This window comes from Mobula hypostoma, chromosome 13 (genome assembly GCF_963921235.1).
Source record: "Mobula hypostoma chromosome 13, sMobHyp1.1, whole genome shotgun sequence".
NCBI lineage: Eukaryota > Metazoa > Chordata > Chondrichthyes > Myliobatiformes > Myliobatidae > Mobula > Mobula hypostoma.
This window is the reverse complement of record NC_086109.1, coordinates 45,938,106-45,959,845: the sequence shown is the minus strand read 5'-3', so window position 1 is coordinate 45,959,845 and position 21,740 is coordinate 45,938,106. Positions and strand designations below refer to the sequence as shown.

Sequence of the window (21,740 nt, the reverse complement as noted above, 5' to 3'; positions counted from 1 at the left end):
CACTTCAATTGTTTGCATGAACTTGTATTTTGTTTTCTTTCTTTTGCTTGTCAAGTGTTGCTCTTTTATTTTTATTTTTATTCTTTTTTCTTTCATCGGGTTCTTTCAGGTTTCTTGCTTTGTGGCTACCTGTGAGTAAGCAAATCTCAAGGTTTATACATTCTTTTATAATAAATATACTTGAATCTTAAATCTTGGAGACTTCATAACAGTAAAACAAATTGTTAGAAAATAGGAAATGAACAAAAATAAACTCTTTATTTTCATTAAGAAGGCAGCATCTATCATTAAGGACTCTCACCATGCAAGACATCTGCTCTTCTTGTGCCAATGAGGCTTTTAATTAACAAAGTTAGATTTACATTTCGGATTGATTGGCTGACTACAAAAATCTTTTTGGACTTACCAAAGCAGATCCTACCACAGTGGACATTTCTTGCCCAATTGATGTCTCTTTGTTGATATTAATGAAGAGCAAGAGAGACTCACATTTCTATGTAACTTTCCATCTCCCCATGTTCCAAAGCACTGTATATTCGATGAAGCACTTTGGAGTCAATGTTAGAGTGGTATGAATGGGTAATATCAGACTAGCTGCACTCGATGTAGTCACTGTCAGAGGTAGGGAATTGAATGGATTTAATAAAGTGCAGTAGTCTGGTATTGCCCATTTCACACCACTCTAACAATAACTCCTGTTCCATCTTGTAGACCATTGCCTTGTGCAAAATGTCTGAAATTGGCTGGTTAAACGAATAGATTTCCAGGTATTGGTCACTATGAAAATGTGTCGAGCTTACCACTTACCATTTTGAATATATATGAATTCCCTACTGACGTTTGTAGAGGGAGGATAAGTGATCAAATGATGTGGTAAAGGAATATGACTTTTCTCATTCTTTCATTCCTTCCTATTCAAAGCTGCTGGTCACTTTTTGTAGACCTCTTTATCTAGTTCCTTTCTCCCTACCAACATCCCAGCCCCTCACCCACCCGCTGCTGGACCACCATAATCATGATGTCACAGTATTCTGCTCTGTTGCCAATCCTGCTGCTCAGTAAGGGTGTGGCCAAGAATTGTATGGTTCCAGGGAGTGTAAAACAATGTGACATTGGTCAACATAAACACCAGGAACTCTGCAGGTGCTGGAAATTCAAGCAACACACATAAACGTTGCTGGTGAACGCAGCAGGCCAGGCAGCATCTCTAGGAAGAGGTGCAGTCGACGTTTCAGGCCGAGACCCTTCGTCAGGACTAACTGAAGGAAGAGTGAGTAAGGGATTTGAAAGCTGGAGGGGGAGGGGGAGATCCGAAATGATAGGAGAAGACAGGAGGGGGAGGAATGGAGCCAAGAGCTGGACAGGTGATAGGCAAAAGGGATACGAGAGGATCATGGGACAGGAGGTCCGGGAAGAAAGACGGGGGGGGGGAAACCCAGAGGATGGGCAAGGGGTATAGTCAGAGGGACAGAGGGAGAAAAAGGAGAGAGAGAGAAAGAATGTATGTATATAAATAAATAACGGATGGGGTACGAGGGGGAGGTGGGGCCTAGCGGAAGTTAGAGAAGTCAATGTTCATGCCATCAGGTTGGAGGCTACCCAGACGGAATATAAGGTGTTGTTCCTCCAACCAGAGTGTGGCTTCATCTTGACAGTAGAGGAGGCCGTGGATAGACATATCAGAATGGGAATGGGATGTGGAATTAAAATGTGTGGCCACTGGGAGATCCTGCTTTCTCTGGCGGACAGAGCGTAGGTGTTCAGCAAAACGATCTCCCAGTTTGCGTCCGGTCTCACCAATATATAGAAGGCCACATCGGGAGCACCGGACGCAGTATATCACCCCAGCCGACTCACAGGTGAAGTGTCGCCTCACCTGGAAGGACTGTCTGGGGCCCTGAATGGTGGTAAGGGAGGAAGTGTCAGGGCACGTGTAGCACTTGTTCTGTTTACAAGGATAAGTGCCAGGAGGGAGATCAGTGGGGAGGGATGGGGGGAGGGAACGAATGGACAAGGGAGTCGCGTAGGGAGCGATCCCTGTGGAAAGCAGAGAGAGGTGGGGAGGGAAAGATGTGCTTAGTGGTGGGATCCCGTTGGAGGTGGCAGAAGTTATGGAGAATAATATGTTGGACGTGGAGGCTGGTGGGGTGGTAGGTGAGGATCAGGGGAACCCTATTCCTAGTGGGGTAACGGGAGGATGGAGTGAGAGCAGATGTGTGTGAAATGGGGGAGATGCGTTTGAGAGCAGAGTTGTTGGTGGAGGAAGGGAAGCCCCTTTCTTTAAAAAAGGAGTACATCTCCCTCGTCCTGGAATTGAAAGCCTCATCCTGAGAGCAGATGTGGTGGAGACAGAGGAATTGCAAGAAGGGGGTGGCATTTTTGCAAGAGACAGGGTGAGAAGAGGAATAGTCCAGATAGCTGTGAGAGTCAGTAGGCTTATAGTAGACATCAGTAGATAAGCTGTCTCCAGAGATAGAGACAGAAAGATCTAGAAAGGGGAGGGAGGTGTCGGAAATGGACCAGGTAAACTCGAGGGCAGGGTGAAAGTTAGAGGCAAAGTTACTGAAGTCAACGAGCTCAGCATGCATGCAGGAAGCAGCGCCAATGCAGTCATCGATGTAGCAAAGGAAAAGTGGGGGACAGATACCAGAATAGGTTTGGAACATAGATTGTTCCACAAAGCCAACAAAAAGACAGGCATAGCTAGGACCCACATGGGTGCCCATAGCTACACCTTTAGTTTGGAGGAAGTGGGAGGAGCCAAAGGAGAAATTATTAAGAGTAAGGACTAATTCCGCTTGGCGGAGCAGAGTGGTGGTAGAGGGGAACTGATTAGGTCTGGAATCCAAAAAGAAGTGGAGAGCTTTGAGACCTTCCTGATGGGGGATGGAAGTATATAGGGACTGGACATCCATGGTGAAAATAAAGTGGTGGGGGCCAGGGAACTTAAAATCATCGAAAAGTTTAAGAGTGTGAGAAGTGTCACGAACATAGGTAGGAAGGGATTGAACAAGGGGGGATAAAACCGTGTCGAGGTATGCAGAAACGAGTTCAGTGGGGCAGGAGCAAGCTGAGACAATAGGTCTGCCAGGACAGGCAGGTTTGTGGATCTTGGGTAGGAGGTAGAAACGGGAAGTGCGAGGTGTGGGAACTATAAGGTTGGTAGCAGTGGATGGGAGATCCCCGAGCGGATAAAATTGGTGATAGTGTGGGAGACAATGGCCTGGTGCTCCTTAGTGGGGTCACGATCGAGGGGTAAATAAGAGGAGGTATTCGCGAGTTGTCGCTGTGCCTCGGCAAGGTAGAGGTCAGTACGCCAGACTACAACAGCACCCCCCTTATTGGCGGGTTTAATAGTAAGGTTAGGATTAGTGCGGAGGGAGTGGAGAGCAGATCGTTCCAAAGGAGTAAGGTTGGAATGGGAACAAGGTGCAGGGAAGTTGAGACGGTTGATATCCCGTCGGCAGTTAGCAATAAAGAGATCCAGAGCAGGCAGAAGACCAGAGCAGGGTGTCCATGAAGAGGAGGAGGGTTGAAGACGGGAGACTTCCTCCCTTACCACCATTCAGGGCCCCAGACAGTCCTTCCAGGTGAGACAACACTTCACCTGTGAGTCGGCTGGGGTGATATACTGCGTCCGGTGCTCCCGATGTGGCCTTCTATATATTGGCGAGACCCAACGCAGACTGGGAGATCATTTTGCTGAACACCTACACTCTGTCCGCCAGAGAAAGCAGGATCTCTAGTAGCCACACATTTTAATTCCACATCCCATTCCCATTCTGATATGTCTATCCACGGCCTCCTCTACTCTAAAGATGAAGCCACACTCAGGTTGGAGGAACAACACCTTATATTCCGTCTGGGTAGCCTCCAACCTGATGGCATGAACATTGACTTCTCTAACTTCCGCTAATGCCCCACCTCCCCCTCATACTCCATCCGTTATTTATTTATATACACACATTCTTTCTCTCTCTCTCCTTTTTCTCCCTCTGTCCCTCTGACTATACCCCTTGCCCATCCTCTGGGTTTCCCCCCCTTCCCCTTTTCCTTCTCCCTGGGCCCCCTGTCCCATGATCGTCTCATATCCCTTTTGCCAATCAACTGTCCAGCTCTTGGCTCCATCCCTCCCCCTCCTGTCTTCTTCTACCATTTCAGATCTCCCCCTCCCCCCCCCACTTTCAAATCTCTTACTAGCTTTTCCTTCAGTTAGTCCTGACAAAGGGTCTCGGCCCGAAACGTTGACTGTACCTCCTCCTAGAGATGCTGCCTGGCCTGCTGCATTCACCAGCAACTTTGATGTGTGTTGCTTGATATTGGTCAATACCACTTCAACCATTTGGCCAGATGACCAACTGTGTCTATATTGTAACAATGTTTAGGGCAGAATATTCCAGAGCCTTTGTTTATCTCTGAGAAGAGGTTACCTGTGTAAGAGTAGGCACGCAACAGACAACACACTCAAAATGCTAGAGGAACTCAGGGAGTATCTATGGGAATTAATAAAGAGTCTTCATTTTAGGCTGAAAGTCTTTACCAGGACTGGAAAGGAAGGAGGAAGGCACCAGAATAAAAGGGTGGGGGGAGGAGAAGGAGGACAAGCTCAAAGGTGGTAAGTGAAGCCAGGTGGGTGGAGTTCGGGGGGGCGGGAATATCGTAAGAAGATGGGAGGCAGTAGGGCAAAGGGCTGGAGAAGAAGAAATCTGATAGGAGAAGAGAATGGAATATGGGAGAAAGGGAAGGTGGAGAGACACGGAGCAGGAGAGGAGAAGAGGAAAGAGGCCAGAGAAGGGAATAGAAGAGGGAAGGGGGAGGGAAAAAATTACCAAGAGAATTTGATGTTCATGCCTTCGGGTTGGAGGCTACCCCGAAGGAATAGGAGGTGATGCTCCTCCACCCTGAGAGTGGCCTCATCGTGCCAGAGGAGGAGGTCATGGGCAGACATGTTGGAATGGGATTGGGGATTGGAGTTAAAATGGCTGGCTGGGAAATTCCACTTATTGCGGATGGAATGAAGGTGTTCGACAAAGTGGTCCCCTGATTTGTATCGGGTTTCATCAATGTAGAGGAGGCCGCATTGGGAGCACTCAATACGGTAAAAATCCCAAGAGATTTGCAGGTGAATTGCTGTCTCAGCTGGAAGGACTGCTTGGGGCTCTGAATGGAAGTGAGGGAGGAGATGATTGGGCAGGTGTAGCATTTCTGTCATTTGCAGTGATATGTGTCAGGAGGGAGATTAGTGGGGAAGGACAAATGGACAAGGGGATCACAAAGGGAGCGATCCCCGCAGAAACCGGAGAGGGGAGGTAAAGATGAGTTTAGTGATAGGATCCCATTGAAGATGCGGAGGTTGCGGAGAATGATGTGTTGGATGCAGAGGCTCATGGTGAGGAAAAGAGGAACTCTATTCCTGTTAAGGTGGCAAGAAGATGGGATGAGCGCGAATGTTGGGAAATGGAGGAGATGTTAGTGAGGGCAACTTCAGCGGTGGAGGAAGGGAACCCCCATTCTTCGAAGGAGGAGGATATCTCTGATGTCCTGGAAAGGAAAGCCTCATCCTGGAAACAGGTGTGGCGGAGATGAAAGAACTGAGAAAAGGAAAAAACATCTTCACAGGAGACAGGGTGGGAAGAGGTATAGTCGAGGTAGCTGTTGGAATCGTAAGGTTTATAAAAGATGTCAGTAGAGATAGAAAAGCTGTTTTGCACAGAGTAAGTTCTTCCATTGATAAACTATCTTTGCTAGTTCCATTAACTGTATATCCTCCTGTATCTTCATGAAGGAACAAAAGAAAGATGCTTGGCGTGTAGTGTCTGAAGTGCTGGTTGATCAGATGTCATGCCTGGAGAGGAATACCATTCTCAGAACAATCTTTCCTGAGTGAGGTAACAGGGGGTTGGTTGCTGAGAGATAGCAAGCTGTGTGATTGATTTGAGAGAGTATGTCATTGACGTTGTAGAGAGGCCCACAGTGTGGGATTTCCAGGCAGCAGCCAGTCCAATCAAGGCAATAGTGGGTAAACCAGAAGAGACTAAAGATAAGATGTTGTGGTATCTAAATGGCCATGAGATCAGAGAATCATACCACTCCATAAAGCTCTCAAGTAGGACCCTGGAGATTGCATTAAATTAACACTGCCTGCAACCAGTTCTTTGCATCCAATCAGGAGCAGGGAGAATCCTTTGATATTTTCTTACCAGAAATTAGATTGTTGATAGATGACTGCAGTTTTGAAGATTTGAAGAACACGCTTATGAGATTATTTGTGGAATCCTTGTGCCTGGCCTGAGGGAGCAGCTGCTGTATGAGGCGGACTGAACTCTAATGAAGTGCACAAGGTCATTACGAAGCAGCTGAGCTGCCCAAAGCCAGACCAAAAACGCTGAACAGCCAGTAGAATAAAGAACATGTGATGAAGAGGGAGAGAAAAAACAGGGCAGTGCAAGGTGGCAGAATTCTGCGAGTTATGTGGAGGATGATGTGAGTGGCTGAAAAGGAAACTTCCTGCATAATGGGATGGACGGATGGGTATGAGACGCATTGCAAAATCACTCCCACAAATGATGCACAATGAAGTAGAGGATAAAAGTAATGGAGGGCAGATCCAAAATACCATTTGATCCTAGTATAACTGGTGCGGACAGTGTCAATTATGTGATAAGCATATCAACTAAATATACCCACGCCAAAGTTAATACAAGGGCACCTGATGGCATTTCAACGTGACACAGGAGATTTTGTAATGTCTTCTCAGAGTAAGCCATCAATTTCAAGCATGTGAAGTTAAAACCAACAAGTTGTCTGCTAAGATAACGCTGGAGCTGTCTGGGAGATGTTCTGTGAAGTTGGTGAATCTAAGGAGTTATGAAATGGAATTCATCATGCTGGACCAAAAATATATCATCAAGTTCACAGAAGAGGGGAAACAGAATTGTGGGATGTTGCAGGAAGATAACTGGAAGATGACAAAAGAGGATGGCATGCAACTACCACAGGAGTACTGCAGACCTGCCATCACAAAGGAGGTACAGTGAGGCTGGCACCCACAGCAGACAAATGTAACATGGTTAGAAGGCAGTGTATCTATATCAGCAAAACAGGCATGGAACAAGATCTCGAAGGAAGCAAGTATCAGACTAACTTTATGCTAAAGTCTAGTGCACAAAACAGAGCAAATAACTTGGTTATTCTTTTAACCAATTTTCATCATTAAAGACAGCAGGTAACATCACTGAATATGACAAATGTAATTTGAATTGATAACACTTTAAAAAATCATACTGTATGATCTTTGTGCTCTTTGTGTACATAATGCAAACACATTCTGGATAAAATATTCCGGAGACTCTTTGTTTGCCACTAGGGAGATGTCTCCTGTGTGAGTAGGGATGCAGTAGAAATGCTATTAGCATGATCTTAGTTAGCTTGTTTTTTTCTTGTTCAAATAATCAGCTGTCCTCTCAGTGAGTCAACGGGAGAAGGGAAGGGGAGAGAATTGAAAGGTATATTGTCAAAAAATATGCGTTGATTGGCTCATTCTTTAAAAAATATAATCACTAAACTGGAGACGTGTTATGGCTACTGATGAAATGTTACTGCCAAAGTCTTAATCAGAAGTACTATCTCTTGCAAAATAGACCATTACCACAAATATATTGTGAGATCTGTCAAGCTGTGATGTCAGGAATTAAGACTTCCTTATTACATCTCCAAGCTTTGCCCTCATCTTAATTTAGATTTACAACTCTGCCAAGATATTCACTTTCACAAAAGCAAACACAAATACACGCACACGCTTTGATCCCTGGCTCACTGTGTCAATTTCCCTTTCTCACGTGCTTTAATCTCCATCCCTGTCTCTGCGGCTTTGCATTTAGATTATGAGAACGCTCAGTCCTCATTTATTGTCATTTAGAAATGCATGCATGCATTAAGAAATGATACAATTTTCCTCCAGAGTGATACTACAGAAAAACAGGACAAACCAAAGACTAACACTGACAGAACCACATAATTATAATATATAGTTACAGCAGTGCAAAACAATACCATAATTTGATAAAGAACAGACCATGGGCATGGTAAAAAAAAGTCTCAAAGTCCCAAGTTGATTGACTTCTGAGTCCCCGATAGCACGTGGCAAAGGGAGAAACTCCCTGCCATAAACCTCCAGGCACCGACAACTGCCGATACATTGGAAACACCCGACCACAGCTGACACTGAGTCCGTCTGTCTGAAAACTTCGAGCCTCCAACCAGCCCCTCCGATACAGCCTCCCGAGCGCCATCCTCTGCTGAGTGCCTTTGACCTCGCCCGGCCACCGAAACAAGCAAAGCCGAGGACTCGGGGCCTTCTCCTCCGGAGATTCTGGACCACACAGTAACAGCGGCAGTGAAGCGGACATTTCAGAAGTTTCTCCAGATGTTCCTCCGTACTTTCACATCTGTCTCCATCAAATCAGAATTGTGCACGGTCCCCCACTTGACAAATAACAGACATCACCACCGAAGTGGCCGCGTGCCCTGCGTCGTGCTGCCATCTTCTCTTCCTCCTCTGCAGTTTTCTTCATTTCCTTCTAACCTGTGTCACCATGTTTATTTCTTTGTCCTTTCCCTGCTATTGTACCCGTGACTCTGCCTTTCCCTCTCATCTTTCTCCTATCTCCCAGTCCTTCACTTTCTCCCCCACCATGACTTTCCTCTCTCTTCCCATCTCTGCTGTTATGTATCTCTCTCCACCCTTTTCCTTTTCTTCATGTCTTTCTTGCATTTCTAACTGCACCATTATTTCTTTGTTACTAAACTTGCTCCAGCTTGTAAGATTAGAGGAAATATTCTCTGAACAGTTCTGGCAATTCCAACAAAAGCAACCCTTCCAGTTCATGAGCCACATAGTGGTCACAGGACACAAATGAAATGGTTGTGAGCTCTCAGCCGAATGGGTGGGGGGGGGGGAGGTGGGGGAAGGTGGATTCCTTGCTGGTTGGTTGTGCATCCTGGAGCTGGCTACTCAGAAGGTTGGGGTTGACACTGGTTATTCAGGGTGTTGAATTGCTCAGGAGGCACTAAATGTTGAAAAGTTCATAATTCACTATGGTATATCAGTTCTCAAACTTGCGTTCAGAAACTCTGTGACTCTCCTGTCCCCACCACCAACCCCATTACCCAAGAATTTCCGCATGTTCCCCACTCTCCTTTCTGTCCCCCTCATGATTTCTCTCTTTGGAGTTGCGTAGCGGCATAACTGCTGTAGCTGCTGTCTCACAGCTCAGTGACGTGGGTTTAGTCCTGACATCCACTGCTGCCTCTGGGGAGTTTGCACATTGTAAGTTCCCCACCAGGTGCTCTGGTTACTTGCCACATTCCAATGTTGTGTGCGTTGGTAGGTGAATTGGTGACTGTAAATTGACCCTAATGTATATTGGAGTGGTAAAATCTGCATAAAGATTTTGGGCATTAATGTAAATGCGCACGTGATGGTCAGCATGGACTTGTTGGACTGAAGCATGCCGAATGACTCCTTAATCCTCATTTGCGCACACAAGCTGAATCTCGCACCCAGAGTTCACCACCCCAGTACCTTGTCCTTCTCCCATTCTGTCTGAAAACATTGCACCTGCACATCCAATCCATAACTGACCCACGTTATCATCCACAAAGTCCATAATTTCTTGTCTACTCAGTAACATTTAACAGTTGCTTCCTATTTTGGGCAAAGGTTGTCAGCTGGCTGCACATTGGGGGAACAGATTGATGCTGCTGGAATAGATGGGCCGAAGTCCAGACATCAGGGAGGCTGACTCTATTGCATTCTCTATCAGTGTACAGTTCTCTGCTTTGATACAGATGGGAAGGACACCCCTGTAAAAGAGGCTTACAAGCAGGCTTTATCAAACCTCTGCCCTCAGTGGGGCGGGGGGGGGGGGGAACTATTAGTCAGAAGGAAACAATGGACCAATACATATACATATATAAATCAACTGCACTTGTGCCAGCAGACACCCTGGCAGAGTCACATATTTATTCATTGCAACGTTTCAAAATCCAGAGAACACTATTTCCTTTGCAGACAAGAACAATTACATGTGTCAAGGTAATTGTTTCACATTGTTGGGTTTTCCAAATCTTATACATATTTTTACATGCGTATAATCCAACATAAATATATTCATTATGGATACCACTGTTGTTGCGTGAATGAAGTCACTGGAGAGAAGTACTGGTAGACAAGAAGCAGTCTCTTTATTCAACAAAATATCATAAATAAACTGACAACATTTGGGGGAGGGGTAGGGAGAGAGATTTTATGTGCTAAAGATCAAATAAAAATTCAAGATAATTCAAACAAATCCATATTTACAATGCTTTCTTTGAACTACACACCACCTTTATAACCCTCCTTCCTTCACACCCATACTAGAGACAAACAAATACTGAATTTAATTTAGTTTTTGTCTGGTCTTCCACTAATTTAGGTGACTTCCAATTAGCTTGGTTCAAGGTTCTTACGGACCCATTGTTCAGAGTTGCAGTTTAGATTTAATTTTCAATGCATATTCAGATCTGAAGGTTGGTTGCTGAAGTCAATATTTGCTTTATGTCTTAACCCCAAAATGCCCTGACAACCATTACATGTATATTAAGATATCATTGTTACACAATGATTACAGGCAGCAATAATTAAGGATGCTTCTAATACATATTGCTGGCTCAGGGAACACTTGGTAAAGGCTTGAAGAACACTTTACTAAGGCTGCAGTGTGGTACATAAAGACAATCACAGGAGGTAATGAGCCTTCATTAAAAATGCTGCAAATGTGTCCTGTAGTGACAGTCAATTATGGTCATTAATTTCAGCATAAGCATCTGGTGCAGGAAATAAACCATCACTTGAAAGATCTCTAGAAGTTGATGGTAGAATGATAGGCAGCAAACATTCTCAATGCAGTATGAGTAAAGCTAGATGCAGAGCTATAACTTCCTACCTTAAAATTTTTGCAGGATTACCTAACATGATTCTCTTTCCTTACAGGTTTTCCCCACGGGGCAGTTCTCACCACAGCTTGCTTCCCCCTCCCCCCAGGATATCACAATTGTCTTTGAGGAGCAGGTAGGCATTTAGTCAATGCCTATTTCAGAAGATGGAGGGCCTATTGTGTCTGTGCACCAGTCTCTGCAGCTCACAATCACCTCAATCAACAAATTGCAGGCGATCAGCACATTTCACAGTGAGCTGCAGGCAGAAAGGTAAGCTACCGTTCCAACTCCACTACAGTTGCGTCCAGTCAATAGTGGTGACTTGGAAAAGCCGAATGACATGCTTGATAGGGAAGCCTGTAAGAGAAGGCTCTGACCAGATCCAGGAAAAGTTGAGAGTTCAGAGGAGTTCTATGCATATTCCCTCAGCACAGGCTGTAGAGGCAAAAGAATCTCACACCTCCTTTGGAAGTGATTCATTCTTCTGTAGGCACTGGCAATGCCAAGGGAGTACAGCAACTGAAGGGGCAGATTTCTGTCTCTTCTATTACATTATCCCCATTCTCTGCTAACCTTAAACCAGTAGGCAGCCGACTTTCAAATTGTTCCTCTTCAGAACATCTGTGCAGCTACAGGCAGGAGACATCATGTTGCAGGACCTCTTAGTGGGGCTTGATGGGTTACGACAATAGTTGTGCAAGCTGGGAAACATGTGATGTGCAAACAGTGTCCTGGCACCGTGAGAGTTTGTACGGTTGAACAGAAGTGGAGATTCCTTTCCCCTCGGTCAAATTTCCCGCAACTCTCCTTCAGTATCTCGCTCATAAACAGTACCCTTGCCATGTGCTCGAGCCCAGTGTATTTCTCTGCATTGTAAACAAACCAACATTGTTATGTACAGCCACATAATAGAAGGCAAAAGCCAATGCTGGGAATTTTGTGAGGACAGCAGTATCTCAGAGCCAAAATCACATTAGCCTGAAATAGAGCATTGATGTAGGGTTTCCAACTGGAATGGAAATCTTGAAAGCTAAGAGGCACTACCACAAACTGCACATCGGAAATTACTCCGTTCTTATTAAGGAAAACTTGGGAGTTGTGAACTGAACTGTAATAACCATTAAGTATTCCATTGTGGAAGAGTCTGCAGGTCCAACATCGACTTCATAACCCACAAAACCAATAGGAATTAAGTCATCCTCTGTCCCTAGAGACAGCCTAAGAAGATGAAGTAAAAGCCAGTGTGAGTGTAGTGTATGAGATGTGCACTTTAGAAAGCATGCAATTGCAGTAAGTCTCTGAGCTCTGTTTGCCTGATTCTGTAGATCGAAGGTTAAGTGAATGAAATCTCCTCTTCTGGGTTTCACTCTAATGCAGCTGTGAGTGGCAAGCAATGAAATGTGACATATATCAGCAGCTGCATTGGGAATGATTTTGGGATTAGGAGTCTGGGAGTGAAGGTGATATTGTGGGAGTAGTCCAGGCATACGTGTGAGCGTTTATCTGAGGCCTTAGAGGGACACAGGTTTCAGTGACAAGCACCTAGAGGGACTATAGCCAGAGTAGGCATTGTTTCTCTGAGAAGTCCAGTTAAGAGCACAGTTCCCTAAAACCCTGAATGGACAAGGTAATATAGGGTAATATATGGACAAGGTAATATAATGCAGAGATAAGTGTGATGAGCCTCTTCTCCACCTTCTGTCATCCAATCTCCGTGGGTTTCTGTAGGTGACCGTGATGCTTCTTTGGCCTATGATTCAGTCTTCAGTTTGAACAATATGTGGAGTTTGCAGAGTTACATGCAGCAGTTTGGCTGAGAATATTTTTTGAATATGATTGATGCTTTAGCGTAGTTTCTGACCAATAAACATTTGTAAAACCTGATAACTTCGTTGCATGAATGTTGATGTTAAAGGAGTCTTGTCTTGAAATAAAGTACCAAATGTCCTGCTGAAAAATAAAAGGACGATTCTCTCATTGGGACGTATGACACTGTAAGATGTGAGCAAAATTGCACTGTTCCAATTTAAGCCAATTTTCAACAGCATAAAACCACCTATTTTGGAGCTGTGTGGAGCCTATTAACTTTCGAGCTCTCTGCGCGCGCACTTATACAGCAACACTGGAATTCACCACTAATAGTTTGTGGCATTGCCCTACAGCCTTATAATCACACGCAGTATCGGCTTACTTGCATGTATTCTTTTAATTATTGAGAAACCAAGGTGAATGTCATAGACCCCATTCTTCAGGTCTCCACCAACACTGGAAAGAGGGGATAAAGTAAATCGCAAAGTAGGGGCCACATCACAAATTTGCATTTTAAAAGCCTCCAAGTTGCAGACAACAGTTCGGATTTGGAGACAAGAGAAGCTTCATGGCTTGAAGATCACAGGATTTAAAAAAAACCTTTCCCTGAACAAGGGCACAGCCAACAAGAACATAAGAACATCAGGTGCAGAAGCAGAGTATGTCAATTCATCCCTTGTTCCTGCTTCACCATCGGGTACAATCATAACTGATCTCTTATCTCAGTACCATTTCCCAGGACTAACCACACATCTATAGATTCCTTAATTTTCCATAAAGTTAGCATTATTGATCATCCTTTTTATACAGAAGAAGTCTTTGGTGAGCCTGCTCTTTGAACTATTGTCATCTATGTGAATATGTCTCCAGAACACCATTAGGTATGGGTCTAGGATTTTACCCATGCAGCAATGAGGGAACAAAATAAATGTCCAAATCAAGATGGTGTTAATTGCATGGGAATACTGATGTTCTGGTGAATCTGCAGCTTCAACTTCTGAGATAGTGGTTTTGGGAGAATTCAAAGTTCAAAGTAAATTTTATTATCCAAGTACATATATGTCACCACATACAACCCTGAAATTCATTTTATTGTGGGCATACTCAGCAAATCTAGAGCATCGTAACTACAACAGGATCAATGAAAGATGCAGATGCAATGAAAGATCCAGAGTGCAGAAGGCAACAAATTGTTCAAATGGCAATTAATAATGAGACGAAGAGTCCTTGAAAGTGAGATCAATGGTTGTGGTTTCCCTCTCCTGAGATCGACAATCAGTTCCTTGGTCTTGCTGACATTGTGTGAGAGATTATTGTTATGGCACCACTCAGCCAGGTTTTCAATCCCCCTCCTGTATGCTTATTCATCACCACCTTTGATTTGGCACACGACGGTGGTGTTGTCAGCAAACTTGAATATGGCATTGGAGCTGTGCTTAGCCACACAGTCATAAATGTAAAATGTGTAGAGCAGGGGACTAAGCACACAGCCCTGTGGTGCACTTGTGCTAATGGAGACCATAGAGGAGATGTTGTTTCCAGTCAAACTGACTGGGGTCTACAAGTGAGGAAATCCAGGATCCAATTGCACATGAAGGTATTGAGGCCAAGGTCTTGGAGCTGATCGAGTAGTTTTGAGGAGATGATGACATTGAATGCTGAGCTGTAATTGATAAAGAGCATCCTGATGTATGGATCTTCACTGTCCAGATATTCCAAAGTTGAGTGAAGAGCTAAAGAGGTGGTATCTGCTGTGGACCTGTTGCTCCGGTAGGCAAAATGGAGTGGATCCAAGTCACCTCTCAGGCAGGACCTGATATGTTTCATAACCAGCCTCTCAAAACACTTCATCGCTGTAGATGGGAGTGCAAAGGGACAATAATCATTGTGGCAAGTCACCACACTCTTCTTGGGTGGCAGTATAATTGAACCCTGCTTGAAGCAGGTGAGTGCCACACACTGCAGAAGTGAGAGTTTAAAGATCTCAGTGAACATACCAGCCAGTTGGTCAGCACAGTCTTTAGTATGTGGCCATATACCCGGTCTAGTCCAGATGCTTTCTATGGAGGCAGCCCGCAAGTCAGCTTCAGAAATTGAGATCGTAGGTTCTTCGGGGGATGATTCTAATGGTCAAAGTGAGCATTGAAGACATTGAGCTCATTCGGAAGCAAAGCCCCGCTCTCTCCCATGTTTCTTGATTTCACTTTATACGAAGTGATAGCATTCAATAGGTAGAATTTGCTGAAGATGTGACTTCACCCTGAGATAGTACATTCTACATCATAGTGTGCCAGTTTGAAAGAGTGGATGTTAAAGCTGGTGGAAGGCAAGCTAATTGTGTGAGCAAATTTTCCCTGGATGGCACCTGGGTTTTCTTGATTGGAATAGCTGTACATACGTGAGCAAGTGGGAATACAAGGGCTGTTGTTAGAACTGGTGAGCAGTTGGGTGGCTTTTGTATCAACACCCTGAAAGTAATATGATTTGTTTTTAAAAATCATCTCCTTTGATAAATATGACTAGACCTAATGGTCATTTATTACAACTCTATCGCCACTCTTTTGTGGTGCATTTGGTCAAATGGTGAATTAGTATCAAAAGCAGCCAATTTCATGAGGAGTGTGGAGAGTTGGGATCAAATACAATGTAAATGAGGGAAAAGAAATATTCTGTAGGTTGGCATTGGGATTGGTTTAGCAGGTAGATTGAGAATGAAAAGAGGAACAGTGATAAAATGGAGGAAACAGGATGATTAACTCTATATAACCTGATGCTTTCAACTGGATTCACCTTTTGATCTATCCTGAACTGCTCAATTATAGTCAAGAAATATAGCTTACAATTTTCTTGATGACCACTTAGCGCTGTGTATATACATTCAGCTGCATATATACAGCTATATATTAGGTACTTCCTGTACCAAATAAAATGGCCAATGAGTGTATATTTGTGGTCTTCTGCTGCTGTAGCCCATCCACTTCAAGATTCGAAGTATTGTGCATTCAGTGAAGCTCTTCTGTGCATCACTGTTATAACAGGTGGTTATTTGAGTTACTGTCGCCTTCCTGTCAGCTTGCACCAGTCTGGCCATTCTCTTCTGAGCCCTCTCATTAACAAGGAATTTGCACCCCCAAGTATTGCCATTCTCTGGATGTTTCTTTGTTTTTTTGCACCATTCTCTGTAAACTGTTGTACTTCAAAATCACAGGAGATGATCAGTTTCTGAGATACTCAAACCATCCTGTCTGGAACCAGCAAACATTCCATGGTTAAAATCACTTAGATCACAGTTTTTTTACATTCTGATGTTTGATCTGAACAGCAACTGAACCTCTTGACCATGTCTGCACGTTTTTATACATTGGGTTGCTGCCACATAATTGGCTGATTATATATTTGCATTAACGAGCAGGAGTACAGGTGTACCTAAAAAACTGGCCACTGAGTGTGTTTATACAGTATATAATGTGCGCCATATAAATAGATAAATGATGTCTTGTTCATATATCTCTCTTTCCCAAAGAATGTCAGTTAGGTATTACATTCTAGAATCAGTTTGTGCACATTATTTCTTTTTGATATTTGAACACTTTTTTCAGTTCTATTTTTCTTTCTCTGTATTCTATTAATAAGTATGAATGCATCCATACACTCTCTGCATATAACAATTGCTTAATGTACATCAAGAAAAGGTAAACAATTGCATTTCATGGCAATCAATTCTTCATGCAAGGGCCAGATGATCCCTGTATATATCAGCTAAACATTCTCTGCTGAAGCAGCATTGTGCATGTTATAATTTGCCAACACAGCTTGATTTAAATTATCTTGTGAGTATCTAAAAAGTAGTTACTTGTCTGTTTGAACTCTATACATAGACTACATTTTGACTGGGAATGTTGCGTTAATCAGATTATGCAAACCAAAGATGCTGGATAAGAACCTTGCATAACTCAACAAAGCAAGTAAAGCTTTGAAAGTTACTGGCCTACGATCAAACATTATAGCTGCACACATTAATTTGACACGTTACATTTCTACCCTATGCCTCTCTTTCAAGCTGCCAAAAGTGTTGGCTTTTAATTTGTGTTAATTGAAGAATTAAACATGTATTTTGTCACAAATTAAGAAATTTTAATGTTTCCATGGTGTTTCAAAATCTGAACTTTCAGATTTAGACTTATACATGGTTTACTTCTATAGGCCATGTCCTTGTCATAAATATTTTGAATAAATTTGATTAAGGAAGAAGGTTTTGTGTAAGTTCACTAAACAATGACTTTATATGTTTTAATACAAGTGGAATATACACAAATCTTTGCACATTTCTAAAATTAATTTGGTAATATATATTTTGTCTAGATTTTGAACTTATATGCTATTTGAGAATGGATGCAAACCTAAGATATAACACTACCACACTTCTGCATTATGGATTATCAAATGGAATATTGATTTTGTCATTTCGTACTCTTGTTCTTCTGGAGAGTGGCTGCTGTGAATAATAATGTTATAGAATGAATGTTACATACATTCGTGTAGTAAGATGGCAGGTGTTAATTAAATACAAAATTATACAGGTATCTCAAAGACACAATCAGCAAGTACCTTGACTTATAATAAGTAACAGTAGTTAGAAAAATCTATCACTTCACATTTAGATATCTGAATGTCTGGATGTTGTCTGGATTCTCCAAGAGTTGCTATTATTGTCTACCAACTTCTTAACTACCTGCATTAACTTATTGTAATTGGCTCACTGAATGTGTGCACTGTGTTAAAGATGTTTTTCACACATCTGCTACTGCTACGAGGATAGCTGTCCATATGAGCAACAGTAATTGCTTCCTTATGCCATTCATTGGCATTTCTAGGTGAATGTGAAGTAGCTTATTTGTGACATCGCATGGGATTTTCTCATTCTATACAAAAACAACTTAGAATTGGTAAAAGTGAGTTGCTTACCTTTATCCTGATTGGAGACATATTCTTCCATGGTTTTGGCCTGAGCAGATAATAACTCGGGAGTCTTTAATTATTTACAACACAAATAGAAAGTGCTGCAAACTCTCAGCAGTTCTGAAAACGTTCAGTGGAGAGAGAAACAGAGTTAACACGTTAGGCAAAAGAATCATCATCAGAACTGATGCTATTTCAAAAATAAAATTCATTGTTTAAGATGCTGATGATGAAACTCTGGAGTTCATTAAGTGCAGTCTGTGGGGTGAAGGCCCTTGCACTATTGTGCTACTATGCTTATTTCACATGTCTATCTTCGATGAGGTGTTTTATTCAGTTACCTCTTATCTGAGTGGAATGTCAATCTATTAGTGAGCTGAACCAGGTTTTCATGATCATTTGCCTCAGGAGATTGGATAAAGTTTAACAGTTCCAGTAGCTGATATGATCTAATATCCCGTTCCTGGTTCTAGTTTACCTGTCCATCAATAGCACTATAGGAAAATATTAGCTGTTCATCCTTTCAGCATTTTTTTTACAAATTGTTATTGACATTGATAAAGCAACTTCCAGAGTTGTAATAAAAAGGCATAATCATCATTCAGTTATATGAATGCACCATTCAAAATTGTACCAAATTATTTTTCATGTAAAATTACCTCAAATTTTGTGTTTGCTTTTGCCTCTTATAGTAGGTATTAGCTGCACTGCGAACAGCAATACTTTAACGTGTTGGAGAGTTTATTAATATGAATGGACACATGATCTTAACCTCTTAAGTACTCAATGACCTTTTCAACTTTTGAACTATAGTCTTTCTGTGCAAATTTACAAAGAACCTTCTGCAAATTTGTTTTTTAATACATACCAAATGCTACAATAAAGTGGGATTTGTGAAATATACAGAAGTATCCTGATTCTAAGCAATCACTTCAAAGCCTGTTACAATTTTGCTTTTGACTAGACTGATTGAGCAGATGGTAATTATGCACATTTTCATGGCTGTCTTAAAGCCACCGTGTAAATTTTAAACCTTTAATAGCGTTTTGTTTCTTTTTCCCTCTTTGATAGTATAGCTGACAAAATGACCAAAGTTGGCGGGGTGAATAGAAGGCTGGTGAAGTCACGTCTATAAGAAGTATTTGAATTTGACTTCCGTACTTCTCTTCAAGTGATGTCTCATTGTCTCTGGTAACCAGTTATACCCTTTTGATTTGCTGGCACTGTTAACCCACAGATACTATATCATGCTTCATGTAAGGCCAGAACCAGGGCGAATGATCCAAGAAAATTTCTTGCAATTTTATTTTGTTTGAGCCAAGGCCTTGGAGAGGGACTTGGAGAGCGTTACATATACAAAACATTTTCTTTTAGCATCAATCAGATGTTTTGTCTAAGTCTTATTGATCATTTAAATGGAGGATCTGGGATAAGAGAAGTGCACCAACATAAAATAATGAGAAGAGGTGATGAGCCATTCAACAGCTGAATATATCAAAAATAATGAAATAATTAATTTCCTGGCTACATAGGAAAAGCAAAATAAGCTTAGAAGTTAATATGTGGAAATTGGACAACACAGGTCCAAATAGGCCAATACATTGTTTGTTTTAATGCATTTTAATCCTATCTTAATGTCTCCAGCAATGGGAGTTGTATTTCCACTTGGTTTGAATCTATATTGACTAGAAGAGATTTCTGGAGTTGGCAATATATTGTTTATCCTAACTGATGTCTAGGATACTGTGAAAAAAGAAATATGTTTCTGTTCCAAATGCTTCATTACCATTGGATAAAAATTGAAAAGTAGTCATTGTGGTTTCATAGACAATTCTGGCACCCAGTTTATGCACAGCAAGTTTTTTACAAACAATAACATTTTAAAATTGATAGATATAATTATTGCTAAAGAATGCCTTCCTCTCTTTGAAAAATTGTCATGTGTTTTTTTTGTGCGTTCTCCTGATCCCATCTTAAAGACAGCACTGGTTCGGACTGAAATATGTACTGGAGGTCTGCATTGAGAAACCTTTCTGTTTTTGATCCAGAAAGTAATAGTACTCAACTGAAAATTGAACTGAAGGTTTCTGGAAGAAGTTGTAAATTTTCACCCTAATGTCTAAAACAGATTGTCTCACCAAGAGGGAGCAACTAGTCAACTTTAAATACACTGTTAACATATTGGCACCTATTTGGTGCAGGAAATTTAAAAAGAAAATGTATGCTGATAAAACAGTCATCAGTGATGGAAAATTACATTGCAGAGAAATTTAAATTTACATTTTGAGGAAGAGGGTGATTATGGCAGATGTGATTCTGGTGATACTATTGTATAGTAAAATTTTCTCCCTCAGTGTTGTAAATGAAATAATTCCTTTTCATATTCATGCACCTTCAAATAAAGACTGCAGAAGAACAAATAATCCTCTACAGCATCATGTTCCATGTTCCCACAGATCTCTGTTGGATGCCTTACTCCATGGTCTTGCCTTTTTTGATACTGTACAGCTCCTGTACCACTCCCTTTGTTTCTGTGAGCCAAATATTGCTACCTGCCTGCACACAAGTAAAGTAATGAAGTAAAATAGTGTGTACCAATTCCTCTTGGCTCCCATCACATCCCTCAATAGAACTGAAAAGACATTGTCCATGACAACAAAGAGTTCAGGAGGGAGCGAGCACAGGAGACAAGTGTCTTCTGCTATTTACTGATTAGAAGCTCAAAATAAAATGTCTGCCAAGAACATGCTCCTGGCTTAATTATTCTTAATATTTCAATGGGATGCAGGGTATTGGCTTAGCAGTTTTTGTTTTTAAGAGGGAGAGAGGAGACCAGGCCAAAGTACGTATGCTTCTTGTAAATTGATTTATTGTTGTCACAGTAGAAATGCTTCTCTGGTATAACAATTATACAGAGTGCAGAATACAGTGTTACAGCCACAAAGAAATGATACAGATGATACTAAGATAGGTGGAGTTGTGGATAATGAAGTAGGTTTTCAAAGCTTGCAGAGAGATTTAGGCCAGTTAGAAGAGTGGGCTGAAAGATGGCAGATGGAGTTTAATGCTGAAAAATGTGAGGTGCTACATTTTGTTAGGACTAATCAAAATAGGACATACATGGTAAATGGTAGGGCATTGAGGAATGCAGAAGAACAGAGGGATCTAGGAATAATGGTGCATAGTTCCCTGAAGGTGGAATCTCATGTGGATAGGGTGGTGAAGAAAGCTTTTGGTATGCTGGCCTTTAAGAGTCAGAGCATTGAGCACAGGCGTTGGGATGTAATGTTGAAATTGTACAAGGCATTGGTGAGGCCAAATTTGGAGTATTGTGTACAGTTTTGGTCACCGAATTATAGGAAAGATGTCAACAAAATAGAGAGAGTACAGGCAACATACATCAAAGTTGCTGGTGAACGCAGCAGGCCAGGCAGCATCTATAGGAAGAGGCGCAGTCGACGTTTCAGGCCGAGACCCTTCGTCAGGACTAACTGAAGGAAGAGTGAGTAAGGGATTTGAAAGCTGGAGGGGGAGGGGGAGATGCAAAATGATAGGAGAAGACAGGAGGGGGAGGGATGGAGCCGAGAGCTGGACAGGTGATAGGCAGAAGGGGATACGAGAGTTTTAGAGAGAGTACAGAGAAGGTTTACTGGAATGTTACCTGGGTTTCATCACCTAAGTTACAGAGAAAGATTGAACAAGTTGGGTCTTTATTCTTTGGAAGGTTGAGGGGGGACTTGATAGAGGTATTTAAGATTATGAGGGGGATAGATAGAGTTGACGTGGATAGGCTTTTTCCATTGAGAGTGGGGGAGATTCAAACAAGAGGACGTGAGTTGAGAATTAAAGGGCAAAAGTTTAGGGGTAACATGAGGGGGAACTTCTTTACTCAGAGAGTGGTGGCTGTGTGGAACGAGCTTCCAGCAGAAGTGGTTGAGGCAGGTTTGATGTTGTCATTTAAAGTTAAATTGGATAGCTATATGGACAGGAAA

At 42.2% G+C, this 21,740-nt stretch overlaps 1 protein-coding gene across 2 annotated transcripts in view; it reads left to right on the top strand.

The window, feature by feature from the left end:
- LOC134355568 (signal peptide, CUB and EGF-like domain-containing protein 3) overlaps positions 1-21,740 on the top strand; it is a 502,690-nt gene that overhangs the window by 42,948 nt on the left and 438,002 nt on the right. For both annotated transcript variants that reach the window (XM_063065615.1, XM_063065614.1), the window contains exon 2: positions 11,036-11,250. In XM_063065615.1, coding sequence (XP_062921685.1) covers positions 11,145-11,250 — 106 coding nt within the window. In that variant the 5' untranslated portion in view covers positions 11,036-11,144. The remainder of the gene's footprint in view (positions 1-11,035; positions 11,251-21,740) is intronic.